Source organism: Lycorma delicatula, chromosome 1 (assembly GCF_047948215.1).
Source record: "Lycorma delicatula isolate Av1 chromosome 1, ASM4794821v1, whole genome shotgun sequence".
In the NCBI taxonomy this organism is placed as follows: Eukaryota; Metazoa; Arthropoda; class Insecta; order Hemiptera; family Fulgoridae; genus Lycorma; species Lycorma delicatula.
This window is the reverse complement of record NC_134455.1, coordinates 392,499,631-392,520,717: the sequence shown is the minus strand read 5'-3', so window position 1 is coordinate 392,520,717 and position 21,087 is coordinate 392,499,631. Positions and strand designations below refer to the sequence as shown.

The 21,087-nt window shown below is 38.3% G+C and overlaps 1 protein-coding gene across 2 annotated transcripts in view; it reads left to right on the top strand.

Annotated features, from left to right (window-relative positions):
- The window catches only part of LOC142317362 (uncharacterized), a 116,837-nt gene that overhangs the window by 21,591 nt on the left and 74,159 nt on the right, over positions 1-21,087 (top strand). For both annotated transcript variants that reach the window (XM_075353860.1, XM_075353859.1), the window contains exons 5-6: positions 2,348-2,386; positions 4,186-4,206. In XM_075353860.1, the coding sequence (XP_075209975.1) occupies positions 2,348-2,386; positions 4,186-4,206 (60 nt within the window). The remainder of the gene's footprint in view (positions 1-2,347; positions 2,387-4,185; positions 4,207-21,087) is intronic.

Below are 21,087 nucleotides of genomic sequence, written 5' to 3'. Positions count from 1 at the left end.
TTTGTGAGATGTAACAAGCGTAGTAGTACACCGGTTCTACTGTTGCCCTGACGAATCCCGTTCCTTGGTATATATCTCTAACAGGTATTTGTCTGCTCATCCATATAGCCGCAGTCCTTTATTCAGACAGTATCCCCCCGGGCGGGGACGAGTGACGTACTGTTCGGAGATGAATGCTATATCTGCGCCCATCTCCGATGCGTATCTGATCATCATGTCATTGGCCAGTTCCGCATGATTCAGGTTGGCTTGTATTATCTGTACGTTCATTTCTTTACCGTAGTTTGTCCAAACCTCTCCCGGTTACTACTAGTATTCATCTTGCCAGCCCCCTGGAACACAAGAAGGAGCCGTTGCGGTGCACCTCCGTGTCACATGTTAAGCATTTTGATGTCACGGCGCAATCAGCCACCCTGTAGCCTACGCTACCACAATTAAAACAGGCTTCTGACCTGTCAGCGCCGCGGCGGTGTGGCCCGTTTCGTAGCAGCGAAAGCACTGCACAGGCTGCTCTCTAATGTACACTCTGCATGATACCAGGGCAATCCTCACTCTGCCTCTCCTCACGATTAACTCTGCCATTAGCTCTGGTAGCTGACAGAAGGTAACTTGTGTCTCGTCATCGCCAGTTCTTGTTGTATTACGTATATTGTCGGGGAGCTCAGAGGTTGTAATCTACCTCAGACCATGTGTTATTAGTGTTAATGTCAGCCGGAGGCAGTCGCAGTCTGTGTTGCCACCTCCTCTGTTTGTTTCTTTCCTGTAGTGAGGGTACTACCGCTTACCATTCTTCTTAATTCTTTTACTGTGCTGCTTAGTCCCCTATCAACCTCTTTTATGCTTCGTTTTACCTACTTATCGATGCTTTTCCGGAGGTCAGATTCCAGCCTTTCCAATTCCACGACAAAGTCCTCGAGTTGTTTGGGAAGCTCCTCTTCCCAGTTGGAGGTTTTCTTTATGTCTCTTTCTATATTTTTTCTAACATCTGTACTGTGACCGGGATGAAGCCCCCTAGGCTGTGCAACAGGTGTCAGCACACGCTGGTACTGGCCTTAACAGGCGTAGCCTTCATGTCAGCATGCCTCTCTGATCTATTCTTCGGCATTTAAAAAAAAAAGTGGGGGATCTTTTGGGGGATCCGGCTTGGAGCTCAAAGGGATTTTGGGCCGGGTGCCCTGAAGCTCTTTTGGTGTTGGGGGCCCTGGAGCTGCGTTATAGAATTCACTGTACTCTAGCTAAGTTTTAAAATTTAAGTGAACTAAACCTATAATTAATCTTTCGAACGATTCACTATTTAAGAACAAACATTTTTGTTTTTGGCAAATTACACTGTATCCATCCGCGATTTTGTGCACAACTTTCTAAAAACCATGTGTTTCTAATACTACATTAAAACGTTTATATCTCGCTCAACATTACACCTACAAAGACGAAATGTAAACCTACATGTGTCTTATCCTATATTTAATGCTTTTAACGCTAAAAATGTGATACCGTCTGTAAAAATAATTATTAACCTACAACTTTGTGCCACGTGGTGGCACGGGTTAATATTATAGCTAACTTAAAAATACCTTTATTTGTTAAATTAACAAACGAAAAACGTTTCAAATGACGATTACTCACGTATATTGTTGTTTTATACACACTAAAACTTAAACTGACAACTAAAAAATACCACTGAAGATAGGATTTAACGGCGGAGGGAAAATCACCTCGTAGTGGTAAGGTGCATTTTCGGTCTCTTCTACTCTGGGGGCTTGAAGCGGGCGCAAAGTAAGATCGAACAGGCGAGTCGAGACTTGGAGACCCGTTAGAATAAGGCCCGCTTAGAATAATACACTTCCCTGGGCTGTGTAATACTTGTACACAGCCCAGGAGACTAACTGTAGGATCCAGCCCGAGGAAGAAGGTAAAAAAAAAAAAAAAATAGAAACTCCTACTTAATTTAACTGACACAGATTAACTATTGTCAAGATATCAACTTTCATCCTCTAATTATAATAACTCTGCACGGTGTTTATCGTATACGTTTAATTTTACCTTCTAAGTAAACCTGTCGCAAAATTTTTCAATGCAAATTGTTGTTGCAGTGTTGGTTAAATCAACACTGGAACAGGTACCTACATTACGTAAAATTTAGAATTCTGTTGAAATCGCCCAATCCCTTTAAAAATTACAAGGGAGTGAAGAAAGCAAATTTAGTCGAAAAAATACACTTCTGGTGATAAATAATTATATTACTATATATAAGGCATTAATATTAAGATGTAATAGGAATATTTTATTGTTTCTTGATTTCATTTCATTTATTTTTTCTTTTTAAATTTATGTGATTAATGTACAGGGGTTCAGACCATACTTCTCTACGGGAACTGAATAATCAGTAAGTATTTTTATTGAGCAATTTTTCCTCCTAATTTCTTTTCTCCTCATTTCTCTGAAAATCTTTGATCCTTCTCTCAAGTGTTAATATTTTACCTCTCTACTACTTTACCTTTTTTTTTTTTTGTTTGCTAGTTCTCTTTCTATCAACCGTCCGTCTTTTCATTATGGATACTCTTCTAATTCAATCATATTTCACGAAGCTTTTCGTTTTATTACAAAATTGGACTGGGAAATTTACTTTTCGTTACTATTTTGAAGGTTTTTTCCTTCTGTTCAAAAAGAATATTACACCTCACCTCCCTCCCTCACAAATCCTATTTTATTTTCTGAGACTTTGTTTCTATTTTAATAGTTTTTATATCCTTTATATAAAATAATGAATAATGTAATTTATAATGTTTCGCTTACAAAAATGTATAATTATTGTAACATTTCTATTATTATTTATTTTTATCACTAAACTCAAAAAATTATTAACTTTTATTAAGTATGTAACGTGTGATCAAAACGTTCCCTCCCTCACAAATCCTATTTTATTTTCTGAGACTTGTCTATATTTTAATAGTATTTATATGCTTTCTAACAAAATAAAAAAAATTAAAATATAAAATAAAATAAAAATTCAAAAAATACAAAAATATACAAAATATACAAAAATATACAAAATAAAATAAAAATATAAAAATTTATACAATCACCCCCTAAAAAAACTAAACAAGTAAAAAATCTCATAAATATTATATTTCTATACTCAGATAAAAAAAATAAAGAGAATCTAAAAGATCTATATTCAACATTAAATCCAGAAACCAATTCTGACTCACCCTCAGAAAAATCAAATGGAGAACGATTAGTTTCAGCTAAAATACAAGAAAGAAAAATTATAAATAAAGGAAAAGAAAAAAAAATAAACCAAACATCCAACTGAAAATAACAAAAATAATTCAAATTAAAAGATTCACAATATAAAATGAAACAAAAAATAACTAAAAAAAAAACAACTTCATAAGAAATTCTTTGGGAAATTCTACGTATACAACCCAATAAAGAATAAACAGAATTAGATGACCAACCAGCAATTATAATAAAATAAACACCCAAACAAGTTTAATGTAATTTATAATGTTTCGCTTACAAACATTTATAATTATTGTAATATTTCTATTATTATTTATTTTTATCATAAACTCAAAAAAGTATTTATTTTTATCCAGTATGTAACGTGTGATCAAAACTTTCTGTGTTCTGTTACTGGATTGGTCTCTTTGGTTGTAAATAACAATACAGCAAGATTCATCCATTTCGTTTTTCATTACCGTATTATTTTTATGCTATAAGAATCTTGAAATTACCTAGACATAAAAATGCTATAAATAGGTATTTCACGTAATTAGGCTAATAGGCAAAGATTATTTCATTTTTATAAAATAATTAATAATAACATATAAACTACACTGAAACCGTAATATAAATGAGCTGTTATAATCTAAACCGGTTTTCTTAGAAGCCTATTTGCTTATTATTACAATTATACATAGTATTATTATATAGTTACTTTAAAATAATAACTATTTATAATTACTAACATAAAATTTACTAAAAAGATAATTGAATATTGCCCAAATGTAAGTTTGGAGGAACGTAATAGTTTTCACACGATAATAAAAAGTATTTCTAATGAAAGTGACGATTAACGGTAGAAATTACTGTGTCATATATTTTTAACGTATAAAAATTTTGATTCTTTATTTTTTAACAATGTTCATGTGTATTTACATATTTCTGTTTGTTTTACAGCCCATATTTTCAAAATAATTAGTAAGTACAGAAAAGAAAGTGTATTATTATTATTATTATTATTATTATTATTATTATTATTATTATTATTATTATTATTATTATTATTATTATTATTATTATTATTATTATTATTATTATTATTATTATTATTATTATTATTATTATTATTATTATTATTATTATTATTATTATTATTATTATTATTATTATTATTATTATTATTATTATTATTATTATTATTATTATTATTATTATTATTATTATTATTATTATTATTATTATTATTATTATTATTATTATTATTATTATTATTATTATTATTATTATTATTATTATTATTATTATTATTATTATTATTATTATTATTATTATTATTATTATTATTATTATTATTATTATTATTATTATTATTATTATTATTATTATTATTATTATTATTATTATTATTATTATTATTATTATTATTATTATTATTATTATTATTATAATTATGATTACTATTATCATTATCTTTTCAAAGCTCAAACAATTGAATGAAAGAAAGAAAGAAAGACCCCAGCCAGCTTAAACTAGGCATGGGATCTGGACTTTTCTTTGCTATGGAAAAGTAAATACAGATTATTAATCAAATATTACAAGACCGAAGTGACTGAAGCCTTGAGCATCCGAATATGCAGATTAATCAGCGGCTCAGGACAGAAGTTATGTACTTCCTCACGTATGCGCATGTGTTCAAAATAACCTCTGCGTGTGTAGTATGAAGGTCTCGAGTTCCGCATGAAAAAACTAGAAATACATTAAAGAACGAACTTCAACCATTCATCCTTACTTTCAGATAAAATCCATGGGAGACCGTGTTTTTTAAACCCCTCTTTCTTTACGTATTTTTTCGGTAAACTCACTTTTTAAAGAAATTAAAGAGTTTATCACTGAAAGAACATTGGTCGTGATAGTTGTTACACTTAACATTTTCAGCATTGGCTATTTCTTATTTGTTTATTAAAAATTTACTCTCATATAGAAATGCACCTGCAAAATTTACCAAATCTGACGTTGATTTTTTACCATTTTCGCCTACAAGTTTTCCTCTAATAAACAAAAAACTATCGCCGGTTGAGTATATATATAATCTTTATTACACGATTGTAATTTCTGCACCATTACCGAATTTGATAAAAAACGGATAATGATTGTGGTATTGCTTATACGTCAATGAAATATCTTGACATATAATTTTTCAACGCTTAATTAATTTATTATGTAATCTATATTAGAAAAAAATAATTTTTAATTTCAATTCTTTATTGCTTAATTCACTTTACAGATTTTAATTTTGCATTTACAATTTCAAGACCTAAAAATTTAAGTTTTAATCAACTCGTATTTAAATAAAGGGCGTTTCGATATTAAATCTATTAATTTTTTCTTTTTACTAAATTTATTCTTAATACTACCATGTTTCTTTCATTTTAATCCCACAACCTTCTTTAGTTTTATTGTATTGCCATATATAGATTAAGTTTCATTTCGTTCGTGCAGCGAAAGCTGTTGCTCTTTCAGTTAATCTGATATCGGCTGCGATTACACGTTTCCAAGCCTGTTCTACTCAACCCGCCGGGATGGTCTAGTGGTGAACGCGTCTTCTCAAATCAGCTGATTTGGAAGTCAAGAGTTCCAGTATTCATGTCCTAGTAAAGTCAGTTATTTTTACACGGATTTGAATACTAGATCGTGGATACCGGTATTCTTTAGCGGTTTGGTTTTAATTAACCACACATCTCAGAAATGGTCGAACTGGGACTGTACACGTCTACACTTCATTTACACTCATACATATCATCCTCATTCATTCTCTCAATTATTATCTGAACGGTAATTACCGGAGACTAAACAGGAAAAAGAAAACCTGATCTACTCAAAATTTATCGACTGCCAATCTTGTTTTCGTGTCTGAATTTTTCGAATAAGTTACATCGCGTAATTTGAAAGCATCATCCAATTTATTTATGCCTTTATCATTGCGTTTTAATTTTTTATTTAATGTTGTACCCGGTCAGCAATAATTGTAACCCGACATATGTGCTTCAACATGTAATAAATGTGTAGCTTAATTGATTACTGAACCAATAATTCCACCACATTTTTTATATTCTTTTTCTACATATCTATATGTCAAAAAAAATATTTTTATTCAAATGCATTATCGGTATAAAATTGCAAATAAGATTTAGACCCCTTAGATTTGAGGGTGAAAATATTTCATATAAAGCAACAACATACGATAAATTTATTGATGAAATAGATCTGGCCAACCCTTGAAGATCTTCACCGGCTGGCCAGCCAATCAAATAAATGGTATTATATTATAATTAAACTTTTTTCGAATCTCTTCAACTTTTTCCACATTATTTCGTGTTCTATGATCGATTGTGAAATCAACAATTTGGCATCGTTTATTAAATTATTTTAACCTTTTATTGAATGCTACCATTATAGTTTCTACATAAAAACCATGCCTGTTATATATTTTAACTTAACATGACTTTTACTTTGACTCAATCTTTTGAGACCGACAAACTGTTCCCTGAGACTATATATATTGTTTTCTATTCGGTAAACATATTTTTAACCCGCTGAAAATTGACAGCGTCGCCATCTTCAATTAGATTCGAATCAATACAAAATCTACGATTTTTTATATCATAATTTCCATCGTCTGTGATCGATAAATCGACCCCAGAATGGCCTGTAATAATTATCTTTTATTGTTTCTAGCGCCTAATTTTAAACTGACCTTTCTATCTATAAAAAATAAAAATTAAAATCAAATACTCTACTAAAATTCAACTACTTTCAATTCGTTAATTGTGTATATAATTTAATTTGTGTTTCCAGCATTATATTCACCCATTAAAGTGAACAATCTATCCACCAATTTCTTTGGATCATAATAATATTGGTGGATTGGGTAACAATTTATTAGCGCATGTAAGAAATCACTACTAGTAAATGATGTCGATGGTGTTTTTTATGGTGAAATTTATTAACCTGTTTTTTAGAATATTTTAGAATATGTTTGTGCTAAATACAAACAATCAATATCGCAATGACGGCCTCTGGCAAAATAATCACCGACATTGCTTTATTTTTCTTTAATTACATCATCGAAAATCATTATTGAATGCGGTTTAGGCTCTTCCGGTGATATAAATTGATCAATTTCAGTATGTTCATAGTAACCGAATTCTGGATTTAATATCATCAGTTCCAAAGGTGTTCTATACAGAGTTTGCTGTGATTTGCATGGCGTTTCTCTCACCACCAACCAATTCGGTCGCCTTAAAGCATAAAACCGAATGTCTGTGCCTCATACGGTAACTGAATCTCGAGTCAGTTTAGCGACCAGTGAGATAACTAGCTCCTTGAGCTAACCTGATTGCGTGAGCGAAATACGTATAATGCCACACATTTGCTACGTGTCCCACCGCTCACTTATCATATGTTCTGAAATGGGTAGGCGCACCCCGTCACCTACAAAAATGTATATGACATTTAATAAACTAAATTTATCTCTTCAAGATAGAAATTCGCAGCCACGCCTAGGTCGCTGAATGACAGCAAGTACCTTTCCACCAATATTAAAGCGCTTTCAGCTTTAATTGGCTGATGGCCAGCCATAATTCTGGGGTAGCTTCCACAGTAGCGAAGTAGGCGTCTTTCTCCTAAATAAACTACTGATGCCGGTTGAACAAAGTCACTGCATCAAGGAACACCCGCATGGTCCGAAATGCGGCTCACGACATACTGACTCGCCACTTTTGAGTGGAAAATTTTCCCCTTGACCTCTAGGTTCAAGTGTGGCCTGAGTTCTGGCTCCCCCAAGAGCTGGGCAATCGAACAACATATGTTCGTTAGTCTGGATATCCCCTCAGATGCAAAGCTCATCAGCTGCCAGGCGGAACCGAAACAAATACTGGTTCAAGTTCGCGTGGTTGGAGAGCATCTGGGAACCCGTTCCCCTTAAAAACGAAGGAGAGGCATACCATCCTCACAAGTCATGTATAAATCTACACAAGGACCTTCCCGTAATCGTGGTATGCCATCCTTGCTGCCATTCATCCATCGCTGTAAAGCCTCCTTCTCAGGCAGGAGATGGGCAACAGTACGAAATTTTGAATCGGTGCATTGTGATAAATGTTCCGCTCCGGTACAGGTCCGGCTCGAAACCACATCCCAAATACCTCATCCTCCTTGCCTCGTTGCAACTTCCACATGGCCACCTGTACTTTCACCACTAAATCGAATGGGAAAGCCTTTCCTAATACGGTAGTAGCCTCGTTGGAGGTTGTTTTAAAAACACAAGTACATACTATTAATGCTCTGCGCTCGGTACTTCTTAAATTCTGAATACGTGCTCTTGTCATATCCAACCTATGCGCCCAAACGGACGCAACATAGGAGGCCAAGAAGCCATACTTTCGAAGACAGCTCGGTACACCATGTATAAATGGTTGCTCGATAGCCCGTAATTGCCTAATGTGGTTGCTTAACAGTAACTTCTCATCAAAAAAAATACCTAGGTACTTATGTACCGTAACTCGGCTGATTAGATAGTCTTTATACTTATTGTAGGGGTTACAACTATACGATAATTTGTCTCACACTTGCGAAGCATAAACTTCGTCTTTGGCACAGAAATATTTGAATTTTGCATGTCCATTCAGCCCTCCGCGGTCGACAATGCCGCCTGCGCCCGGTCTTTAGCTGCTGTCGTCAATTACCACGAACTAACAGGAGACAGTCATCGGCGAAATCCTGGGCCGTGACGCTTTCTGGATATGTCAGTAAAGAAATATTGCGACGTTTCAACTTATAGAGGACAGAACTCTAAAAAACAAGGAAGGAAACACTGCCTCTACATCTGTAAAAATTGCCAAAAGATATTTACAGTCGGGGGCTTTCAACTCAGCAAGTGAACTTAAGATGTAATCCTCGATGCCAACCCCCTTTCAAGAAGCCAGGCCTCGATTTAAAAATAGTTCATATCGATATTTTCCCTGGGCCTTTCAAAAACCAGCCTTTTCAGCAACTTACCGATAACCGGCAAGAGGCTGATGGGTTGAGAACTACTAACTTCTCTAGGATCCTTTTCTGATTTTAAGAGCACCTTCACCTAAGCCAATTTTCAGCAAGCCGGAAAGCAGCCCCAGCTTAGCCACCCCAGAACAGCCTGCCAAGCGGCTCTCTTATGAAAGCTGACAAGAGGACATCTTTCCTGTCCTTATGTCCAAGCCCCTATAAACTACACCCCGAAAGATCTCTTTTTCCTTGAACGAAGGAATGCCAAGAATTACACTTGGAGGACCAAATTTCATGGAAGTTCCTAGCCTTCCTTCTGCAGTAATCCGAAGTCAGGGCCGCACGCCGAACGCGATCACTCTCTTGTTGCGCAGCTCTTCTGAGTCGATCCACAGACTCCGTCATTGCTTTCAAGTTCCGAGACCACCAACCAGATATATGTTCCCGGCCACTGCCTCTAGGTCTGCTGGCTTCAGTTGCCGTCAACACTGTAGAAGTGAACTTTTCTGTCAACTAATAGCATGCCGACAAGGTCTCGAGAAAAAACATCCAGCCCAGACTCCAACAAAACGGAGAAATTTGGCCAGTCCGCCGTCAAAGCTCAGGAGGAGGCCACAGATTTACTAATGCACACTAGAGTTCCGCAGGGGTTGGTCTTGGGGCCCTTGTTCTGCATTATTTTCTTTGACGGGCTACTAAACGGTGAATTCCCGGCAGGCGTACAGGTGATAGCATACGCCGATGATCTGGCGGTCCTAGTCGAAAGCAAGTCAGTCATGGAGGTGCGCGATAGGGCGAACGCCGCTGCTAACACGATACATGAATGGTTGTGCTCTAGGGGTCTCGAATTGGCAAAAGAAAAGTGTCCGTGTATCACCTTCACTGGCAGAAGGATCTTGGAGCCCACGGATGTTAGAATTAATCACAAAGTCATCGAGGAGTTAATTACCTGAAATACCTGGGAGTTACTTTACGAAAGAACTGTAAATACACCGAGCACATTAACAGTATTTTTCAGAAGGTGGAGGGAATGATCAAAAGCCTTAACGTCCTGATGTCATCACAGAGAATCCCTAGGGCTTCTAAACGAAGACTAATTGCGGTCTAAAAACACGGCGAAGTGGAGTACTATCTGATCCAATTCCTCACAGGGCATGGATGCTTTAACAATTACTTGCACAAGGTTGGTAAGGGAGAATATCCTGGGTGCATGTACTGTGGGGAGCTGGATGACGCTGAACACACTTTCTTTGATTGTAACAGGTGGGCCGAGTTTAGGTTTAATGCGGCTCTTACAGGGTTGGAACCAACAGATATAGTAGAATTCATGCTAGTTAGTGAAGAAAATTGGAGAAGAGTCACTGACTTCGTCAAAAGAGTTATCTCCAAAAAGAATGAAGACGAGTGAAGAATGGGTTATTAGTCAGTTTAGGGTAGGGCGGACAGCCCCAGCGGTGAGGATCGGCATGCCGAGGTGTGTTGGTCCCGATGAGCCGCTGGGGACTCCAAGGGAATTAGATAGGGTTTATTAAAATAAGTGAACTAAGAAAAGACCCGACACCATACCACGATATACTTTAAATAAATGGACCGGCCCAGGGGATTTGAGAAAAAAAAAATTCAACAGGAATGTCACCCCACCAATACTCGGCTTAGAGCCGAGAGATGATTGGCAACTTTACCGGGTTGGATAACTGTCTCGTTCTGGCAGCTTCCGTATGCAGAACACACAGATGTTATTTTCCTTTCCACGTCTCACTTCAACGTTTTCTTTATAACCTCCACGATCTTTTATTTTTTAGTATCGATGTCTAGGTCTTTAACATGCAAAATTAACCTTTTTAATCGAGTTCCTTGTCTAATGCAGTAACGTCCGTGGCTGCGGCTAATTTTTTTCTTTTAGGTTTTCACAGGTCTCCTTTCCTGTCAAAATAACAGCAAGTTCTTCACCTTTACCCTTTTTTACGGACAAGATGACCGTAGCATAGTAGGTACCTACTGCTTCTTTCTCTTTTTTCAGAAGGTTCGAATAAGAAATCGCCTCCTTCTTGACAACCTCCTACTTCGTAGGGAGGGACTGGTTTATCACATATCTCTCTCTCCACTGATAGGAACAGGGGAATTTCCGATCCTCCTTGCCTTGCCCAGTATTCAAGTATTTTTCTTAGCGCTCTCAACCGACCATCGGTAGTTGCAACGACTACCGTCTAAAGTATGGCGTCTAAAATTTCTGCCGTTTCTATTTTCTGTATTCCTTTTAGAATTTTATCAACTGTTTCCTTGGTATTACCTGAGACAAAGAGAACGTATTAATCTCCTCCGGTTTTCAGACACCCAATTTTTCAATGGCAATGATCTCCATCAATACTTTACCTGGCGGGAGCGTGCTCGCGTTTTCACGCTTCTGCAGCGGACTTACAAACATGATTCATAATTGTTGTTTTTTTTGTCACCTTTTGTATCCAAGATATATACTTTAGCCTGTACTTCTCCTTCCCGCGAGAATCCTTTTTCTTCCATGTTTTTTTCAAAAATGATATACTGCCTTTTATCAATAACTTCGTAGAGTTAATCAACGGAACGAGAATTCATGATCTCCTGAAGATCCAGAGCGTCCGTTCTGGCTGTCTGAATTTGTTTGTCTTCCTGAGGTAGTACTCTGGTGACTTCCAGAACCCAAAGAGACAGATCCTTAGCATAAAATTAAAGTCGAATTATTGAATGCCTCATCGTTTTCTAACTAGAGGGTGTAGTCTTGCACATGTCCGACAAAGCTTCGACCTTGTTCAATAAACTTTCTAACTCTGTAATCTCTGAATCCGAGCTATCCTACCTAGGTCATTTTTTCATACCGCCTACCGGTTCAGAAGTAGCAGTTCCTGTTTTGGAAATATCTGTAAGACTCGCGGATGGAGTCACCCTAGGTGATTAAGCCTTTCTGTACCTTTTCTTAAATATCGCTTGTTTCCATCATATCTTTCGGATCCGACTTATAAATGTTGAATTCATGGACGACCCAACAACTCCAATTAAATTTGACCTCAACTTGTGTGTTGTGGATCAAAAACGTTTTTCTCTAACACCCCAGACGCCTTTTCTGATGGTGGCCATTGGGAGGCACTTTTTTCTGGGGTGGGTAGTGGTTCGGTAAAATGTTTCCACCAAAAAATCTAAAACAAAATGGAGGGGTAAAGATTTGGGATTTTTCCAGATCAGTTTAGGACCGAAGAAATTTTGGAATTTTTTGGAAAATAAGGGAGAAAAAGGGAAACAATGATTCCCCTTTTTAACGAATGAGGATTTATAAAAATAAGTGTTTTGACACAAGTAGGTTGGGAAGGTCTCACTGGTGAGAAAGACTGCCGCCTAACCTAACTTACAAACTGCTGCGCGGAAAATCAGTCAGCTGGATTTAAATTCCGCCCTAATATTAATCTCGGAAATTATATACTAATTATACGGAAATTATTATACTAATATTAATCGGAAAATATTAATCTCTACCAACTTCACTTAGAAAGTACGGATGAAGAAATGCTGTTATTAAAAAACTAGCTAACGGAAATGTTTGGAACTCACCCGCTTTTTCCAAAACACTTGGTTTACAAAAATCACAACAATAAGATTCACAATAACACTAGGCACAAGTAAATTAATGACTTAACTTAACCTGACTTAAAATAGCAAACTTTTGGAAAAGCTTGAAAAAGCCTGAAAAATGGTTCAGGCTAGCGGCACACAGGCACAAAGGCTTTTTCAGGGTTTTCCAAATTCCTGCAAGGTTAGGTTAGGCTATATCAGGTTTGGTTAGGTTATTTTTATACTGTTTTCAATACTAGATCGTGGATACTGGTGTTCTTTGGTGGTTCGGTTTAAATTAACTACACATCTCAGCAATAGACGAACTGATTCTGTATAAGACTACACTTCATTTAAACTCATACATATCATCCTCTGAAGAAGTACCTGAACGGTAATTCCAGGAAACTGAACAGTAAATGAAAGAAGAAGAAGGTTAGGTGACTATGGCTATACAGAAGAAATTAGTATTACTTACCAAATCCGCCAACTAATTTTGATGAACTATGTGGAAACGGCAATTAAGAGTATGCTGGTGCCCCGCATAGTGGAGAAGTTGATTCGGCATTCACGCCAACCAGTTTGAATTTTTGTGTGGGCGGTCGGCCATTCAAGCCATTGCTAAGGTTGTAGAATGGGTAGCAGAAGTGCGGCAGGGCATATGGTGAACAAGATTTATGCTAATGTTCATAGTAACGGATATCAAGAACGCATTCGGGATCCTAGCATGGGAATCAATGAAGACAGTCCTCACGTTTAAGAGAATTACTGACTACTTATGCAGACATATTGGGGAATAATTGAAGGACCGTTGGATAACTGCAGACGCACAAAATTAGAAGCTGCAATTTCAAGTATTAGGTGGGGTTTTACAAGAATTTTTTGGACCCACTGTTCTGACTCTTAGTTTATGAAGGAGTGATCAGGCTGTCCCTGACAGACAGAGTTGAAATATTCGCCTCTGCCGACATTTTGGCCGTGATTGTCAGCGGCAAGTCTGAGGATGATTTGGACATACGGGACAATGCAGCATTAGCTGGTGTAAGCACTTACCTGAATGAACATGGATTAGAACTGTCACCGAATAAATGTGAGTTAACCACGTTGACTAGCAGAAAATAAGGGAGGCCGCATTGATCTGAGAGTAGGAGATTAACCGCTCCAGTACAAGGCAAGCGTAAAATGCTACGACAAGGCGGAGAGGACAAAAGACTGCAATGCTATATGCCTCCCTGGTTTGGGGGTCTGCCATGAGAGTGAAACGCAACCTAAACAAAGAGCAGAACGTTCACAGACGCACGCTGTTGAACATAATAACAGGTTATAGGACAGTTTGTTACGAAACAGCTTGCGTATTAACCGCGGTTTCCCTGATACGTTTAGAGATTGAGGAAAGAAATAGTAGTTACGGAGGCAGGATGCGGAATGTAGAACGCTCAATACCTGGAGCGAATGATGGGCGAGATGTGATAGGTCGCGGTGTACTAAATATGTCAAATCAGACCTAAAGGCTTGAATCAAACGTTGCCATGGGGAGTTTAAATACCAAATAACAGATTTTTACCGGCCGTAGTGCCTTCGAGTACTATTTACATAGAGTAGGCATGTGCGATTCTTCCTGTTGCATGTTCAGCAGCAGGGATGATACAGCGGAACGCAAAATCTTTCAGTGTAGTGAGTGGGATGTGATGCGAATATAGGCGGGCATAGAGTGCCTTATACCATCTGAACGAGTGCCGCATACCTTTATGTTAGCAAATAATACGAGGGTTTTCGATAAATTTGCGACGGTTGTGCTAGGCTCAAAGGATGAAGAAGTGCGCAAACGTGGTTTTTAGTTTTAGATACGGGCAGGGCGGATAGCCACAGTCACAAGGACCGGCGTGCTGGTTCAAATGAACGGATGGGGATTCTGGGTAAAGTTTAGGCCAGGGACAAAATTAAGACCAAGACCCGGCTGCTGTGCGAGAGGGCTTCGTCTGCGATGACAGAGCTGATCCTGAAGAAGGTCCTAGACCCGTGGAAGTAAAGGTTGAATTACAGGATCACAAAAAAAATTGACCAGGGAATGGTCTTGGAGTTTGTTAATCAGCAGCAGGCGAAGCGGCAGCTGGAGGCCGGCGTTTTTAGGAAGAAGAGGCTGAAGGCACAGTTGCTTGCCAAGCAGCGGCCGCTAATATTAATCTACGATTTGCCAAGAGCAACGAGGGCAGAGGAGCTCGAAATCCTCAAGGCTATACACAGCCAAAATCTTGTGTTGGATATGGTTGTCGAGAACTTCCTCAGGGGGTCCAGGATAGTCCGGCCGTTGGGTCGGAAAAGGCCCCAAAGAGCCACTGGATAATTGATACCTTGCCAAAGAACCGGCAAATCTTGGTTTCTAGTGGTCGGCGGACAATCCATATTCTAATAAGTAAGTGTAATATCCACGCTTTATTACCGTTGTTAAGATTTATGATGAACGCATATGGAACATCATCATATCCAGGTTAAGTATCACTGGAGTTTCGTAGAACGTGATTGAATTGGACGAATGTAAATGGTACATTATAAAAAAGATCGTTTTCCGTTACAAAGTTTAGTACTACTTGTTTTCTTAAGATGCGAATAAAATCGATGTGATAATCTTCATTGCTACATACAGTTTCAAAGTGATCGGCCAACAATTCAACTATAGCTTGTTGATCAATTACGACTTCACTCGGATAGATTACGGGCTGTCGGGCCGTCATTTGTACAAGGTGCACCGAGGTGTCTTCGAAAGAATGGCCTCTTATGATGCGTCAGTTTGAGCTCATAGGTTGAACAGAAATCGAGTACTTATTCACAATTTAAGGAGTGCCCAGCACAGAGCATTAATTAGCTTAAGTATGCACTATTGTTTTTAAAACAACCTCCTACGAGGCTACCACCGTATTGAGAAAGGCTCTTCCAATCGATTTAGTGATGAAAGTTCGGATGGCCATGTGGATGTTGCGAAGAGTTCGAGAGGCTGAGGTATTTGGGATGCAGTTTTGAGCCGGGCCTGTTCAGGAACGGAACATTGATCACAATGTACCGGTTCTAAATTTCGTTCAGTTGCCCATCTCCCGCCTGAGGAGGAGGCTTTACAGCCTTGCGATAGTACCATGGCAGCAAGAATGGCACACCATGACTAAGGGAAGGTCCTTGTGTAGATTTATACAGGACTTGTGAGGATGGTATGCATCTCCTTCGTTTTTAAGGGCAACGGTTCCCAGGTGCTCTCCAACCACGCAAACTTGAACCAATATTTGTTTCCGTTCCGCTCTGCAGCTGATGAGATGCGCGTCTGCGGAGAGGCCAGTCAAACGTACATATGATGTTCGACTGCCTAGGTATTGGGGGATCAGAATAGAGGCCACCCTGGAACTTAGGGTGCAAGGGGAAAATTGCCACTCATAAGCGGCGTTTCAATTTGGCGTGAGCCGTATTGTCGGACCGTGTGGGTGTTTCTTGATACCGTTGCTTTGTTCAACCGGTATCAGTGGTTTATTTAAGGGAATGACTACCACCTCGTTGCTGTGAGAAGCTACCCAAGAGTTATGGCTACTCATCAGCCAATTAAAAGCTATAAGCGCTTTAATATTAGTGGACAGGTACTTGCTGGCATTCAGCTACCTAAGCGTGGCAGCGAATTTCTGTCTTTACGAGATAATTTTTTTTTATTGAATGTCATATATATTTTAGTAGTAAATGGGGTGCTCCTACCCATTTAAGAATGTACGATAAGTGAGCAGTGGGACACGAAGTAAGTTTTATGTGGCACCATGCTTAGTTCTCTCACGCAATTAGGTGCTCTTGGAGTTATTTAGGATACTGGTCGCTAAAGTAATTTGAGACTCAGTAGCCGTTTTTGGCACAGCAATTCGGTGGTGTGGCAGTAGAAATTCCTTGCAAATCAATCAATAAAACGACGTCACCGACTTGTTTAAGCGGGAATATTTCAACGGCTATCAGTCCGGGCTGCTATAGACTAAACTTATTTCGTACTTGCACAACAGGTGTTTTATTGTCGATGGAGGATACATATGCCTCTCAGGATGCATTTTTTGCAGATAATATGATGCGTATGGCGTAGGAACGTGGTTTTTTAACGGATATTTAATTTTCCGGGATAAGACCTTTCTTGAATAAATTGAAGGATTTATTTTTCTCATTGCTATATTTATTTCTAAGCTCCAAAACTAAACCCTTTTTTTTTATATACTCTACTCCAATAGGCCGATCCGACTGGTTGGTATTACGCCTCCCAGGGGAGTGTCTGCTATACTCTAACAAGCCTTCCCGCCTACCGGCTGTTTGTCCGGCATGGAAGGTCGGCTCGCCGGTCAGATCTTTTGAGTACTTATTTTTGCCCTCTTTGCCCTCTGGTATGGCGTGATACCACGCCATACCATTTGTCTTGACGTGGTGTCGGGTCTTATCTCTTTTATTTAATTAAATTTTTCAATTATTCCCCTAACCTAATTTCCCATGGAGTCCCCAGTGGATCCTTGAAGCCGGCACACCTCAGCATGCAGACCCTTACCACTGCGGCTGTCCGCCCTTCCCTATCACTATCCCTAAAAACCTAGTGTTCTCTCATCCGCATCCTTCTGTGATATAACCCCCCTCGCGAAGTCCGCCACCTTCCTCCAATTATTCTCGTTGACCATCATATATCTAAATACTTCTGTGGGGCTTTTCCCATCAATTACTGAGGTGGCCCTAAGTGTTCTCCATTTACCACACTCAAAAATGGTGTGTTCAGCACTGTCTTCTATCCCACAATACATGCAGCCCGGTTCCGGCCTTCTTCCAATTCTACACAGGTACTCATTAAAATTTCCGTGACCTGTAATGAACTGAGTAAGATAGAAGTCGACCTATCCGAATCTTCTATCCAACCATCTAAATAAATCTGGGATTAGTTCCTTTGTTCGTTTGGCGGTCCCCTGCACTGTCCATCTATTTTGCCACCTCGTCTTTAATCTATTTTTTGTTTCTTGTACCTCTATCCCCTGCATCCTCTCTACCCTACTCAATGCCATTGAGTCTATAGGGGGGACCCCAGACAGAACATACAGCGCCTCATATGAGACTGTTCTGTAGGCTGAGACATTCACAATTGTACCCTGGGTTTCATCAGATTTACGGTTGCTATAGGAATGTTTTCCTTTGCTGAATTTTAAATTGCCCGCGTTGATACTTTTATGTTTTCATTGATTTTTTTCAGTATAAACCGGCATAACGACGTTGTTTATGTAGCCAGTCCAATCGGCACGTTTAAGGCACCATCGCCGAATAAAATATGATGCTTTTTGCCGTATATTTGTTTTGATTATATTTGGACAGTGGTGGCTTCCATGAAGGTGTTCATCAACGTTCCAATACAAGGAAAGCGACAATGCTGGACTGCAAAATGACAAATCTATGGCCGAAGTTTCACCGTTTCGTATGTTGAAAAACGTTCCTGTAACTTTGTTTAAAAGGATTAGCTTGTTATTCGATATCAATTCTTCGACGTTGCGCCCTCAGCATTCTAATCGTTGGTCATATAAGTAGATCATATAAATTTTGTCGATCATCGATGTTCCATTTGCTGTCTGAAAGATATGTATTACAGACGGAGACTTTAACCAAAGATATTAGTCGTATAGCGACAGCTTGTAACGCATTTTTTAGCTGTATTCGTCGAAAAGGCAGTTGTGAACGTACAAAAGTAGTAACACCACACCACTTGCTCGCCGATCAGGTTCAACTTCTGTACGTATAACAACATATCCACGTAGATTGAAGTCATGTTCAGGCTTAAAGTATGTTTCATGAAGACACACGCATGCAGAGTTGTCATATGCAAGTAGTTGAAGCTCAGTCAGCTGTGAGAGACAACCGTTAATATTCCATCGTATTATATTCTCTACTTCTTTTATAAGCGCGATTTACCTTTTTCCATCTTTTCTCTTTTTTGTATATGTACACCTTGGGTCAGTTTGAGACCTCCACAGAGCCACAGTCACTCTCCTGTTATGTTAGGAGACTAACATAATCTCAGGGCTTGGCAGAGTTGCATCCTTTGTAAGACCGAGAATTTCTGGTTTCGGAATCCGGTCAAAGATGCATGAACTAACAGCGGTACCGGAGCGAGAGGTCCCACTGTCACACCTTGTGTCGTTTACATTCTCTCTAGTTTCTCTACCACAGAAGTATTATGCTTCTGCGCTCTCTGTCCTTTTGGTATTTGGATTTTGTGGGAGATCTTGAGGTTCCAGAAGATATTTTATTTTTTATAAACTCGATGTACCCGTATAATCAGCTTTGGACTTACCGTCACGCTGAATCTCCTCAGTAATCCCTTGTGTATTTGACGTCGATGGTTTGTTTGAATTGACGATGAGGACATTTGACTGCTGACTTCTGGTCGGTGGCATAAGTTTAACTGAAGCAAATTTCCTTTCTTTATATTCGTCCAAATCTGTAGTTAGAGCTGGTGTCAATTGCCTTATTAAGCTTTCAATCACTTGTGGCGAAGATGTATGTGTGCTAGTCGCAGCTGTCTGCGCAAAGTATTCCTTACCCGGCGTTTGGGCATTAACTAATTTCTTCGCTTCAAGATAACTAAATTTTCTAAGAACTTTAGTTTCTTGTATCGCGATTTCTTTTTTGAAAGCAGGTCAATTTTTAGAACTTTCTGAATCTTGTCCGCAATTGACACATATAGGGATTTCTTTACACAGTACACCTTCATGAAATTTTTCGCCATACGCACAAATCTCTTCACAATTGCATCTGTCGGAGATATGACCAAAACTTTGGTATTTGAAACATCTCATCAGTGGTAAGATGTAAGCGCGCACATCCAACCGATGGGATTCCGCGGCTCTGATTTTTTCAAGCAACGACGGCTTATTAAAAGTAAGGACATGTGAAGAACAGGATAACAGCTATCCATTCCTCCTCACGTTTAATCGCCTACATGCGATGACACCTTGCAATGCTACTTCACAAAAGACTGCTACTTCTTTGGAATAGTTGAGTGTGCCGTGAGGTTTGACAGTAACATCAATGTTCACCAATTGTTTTATCTGTAATAATTTCGCTGATTGTACGTCGTTTAGCGCTTCAGTGAATAATCCAGCTTTTGTCTTTTTAACTTCTTTAACTTGTCCACCGGTTTTTGTCGCGAGTTTCTTTGCTATGAAGAAGGAACTGATTTTTGAAAAATCGGTTTCCTTTCCACCGTTTCTTTTATTTACAAGATATTTTGGACGGGGAGTTCCTTTTGATTCAACTATCAACGCATGTCGTAAATCTACACGTTTCTTCTTCTTCGACGATGAAGTCGAAGGAGAAGAGACTTCAGAACGAGGGCGTTTGCCCTCAAGGTTTTCCTGGGTTACTGAACGAGGATTTGAGGTTTTAGGATCCATAAGATGTTTTAGAAAATTTCGTCTCACCAGTTCCCCACCCACCACGGAGACACACATTTGGGACGCCCATAAGGACGCCAGGGCTTTCAGAGAGATATAGATCCTAATCCACCCCAAACAGGAAACTAGTCCTTTCAAGGTGTCTCGGGCTCTCACCTATCTACCCGACCCGTCGGCAAGCGGAAGATTCAGTCGTAAACCAAGCCGATTGACCGGCAGTAGTTAGCAAACCGGCATCCTGTTTAGCCAAAGCACTGTATTGCTACATCCAACTCTTTGCATTAATTATTTGCAATTTGTTTAATTTACCATCATTTTTTAGTAAACATTTTATTATATTTATGGTATCAACATTTTTGGTGATAGAAGTTGTGATAATCAGGCAGTAACATATACCAAGTAATTATTCTATATGTTCCGCAACAATAGAAAAAATAAATTTGTATAAAGAAGATTTGTAGGAAACATTTAAGGGTGAACGTTTTTGTTGTAATTTAAAAAATAATTTTTACAGTTTTACTCCACAGATTAAGATTATTTCAAATGGTTTTAGAACAAATAACACGTATTTTTATACTTATTTTTGTTGCACTGAAATTTAAAAAAAATACTATCCCAAGGTTTTTCGCACATACAGAGCGAAGGGGTGGGCGGATTTTAATCTTCTTTTCACCAAAATCCATTATTTTTTTCCGGTTGTCAATTAATCTAATTAAATATTACTATTGCCATTTAAGATTTTTGATTTGCAGTAGGTGTAGCGGAGAAGCTGGGTTCCACTCCTTTGAAAATAATTTTCAAAAGACTCCCA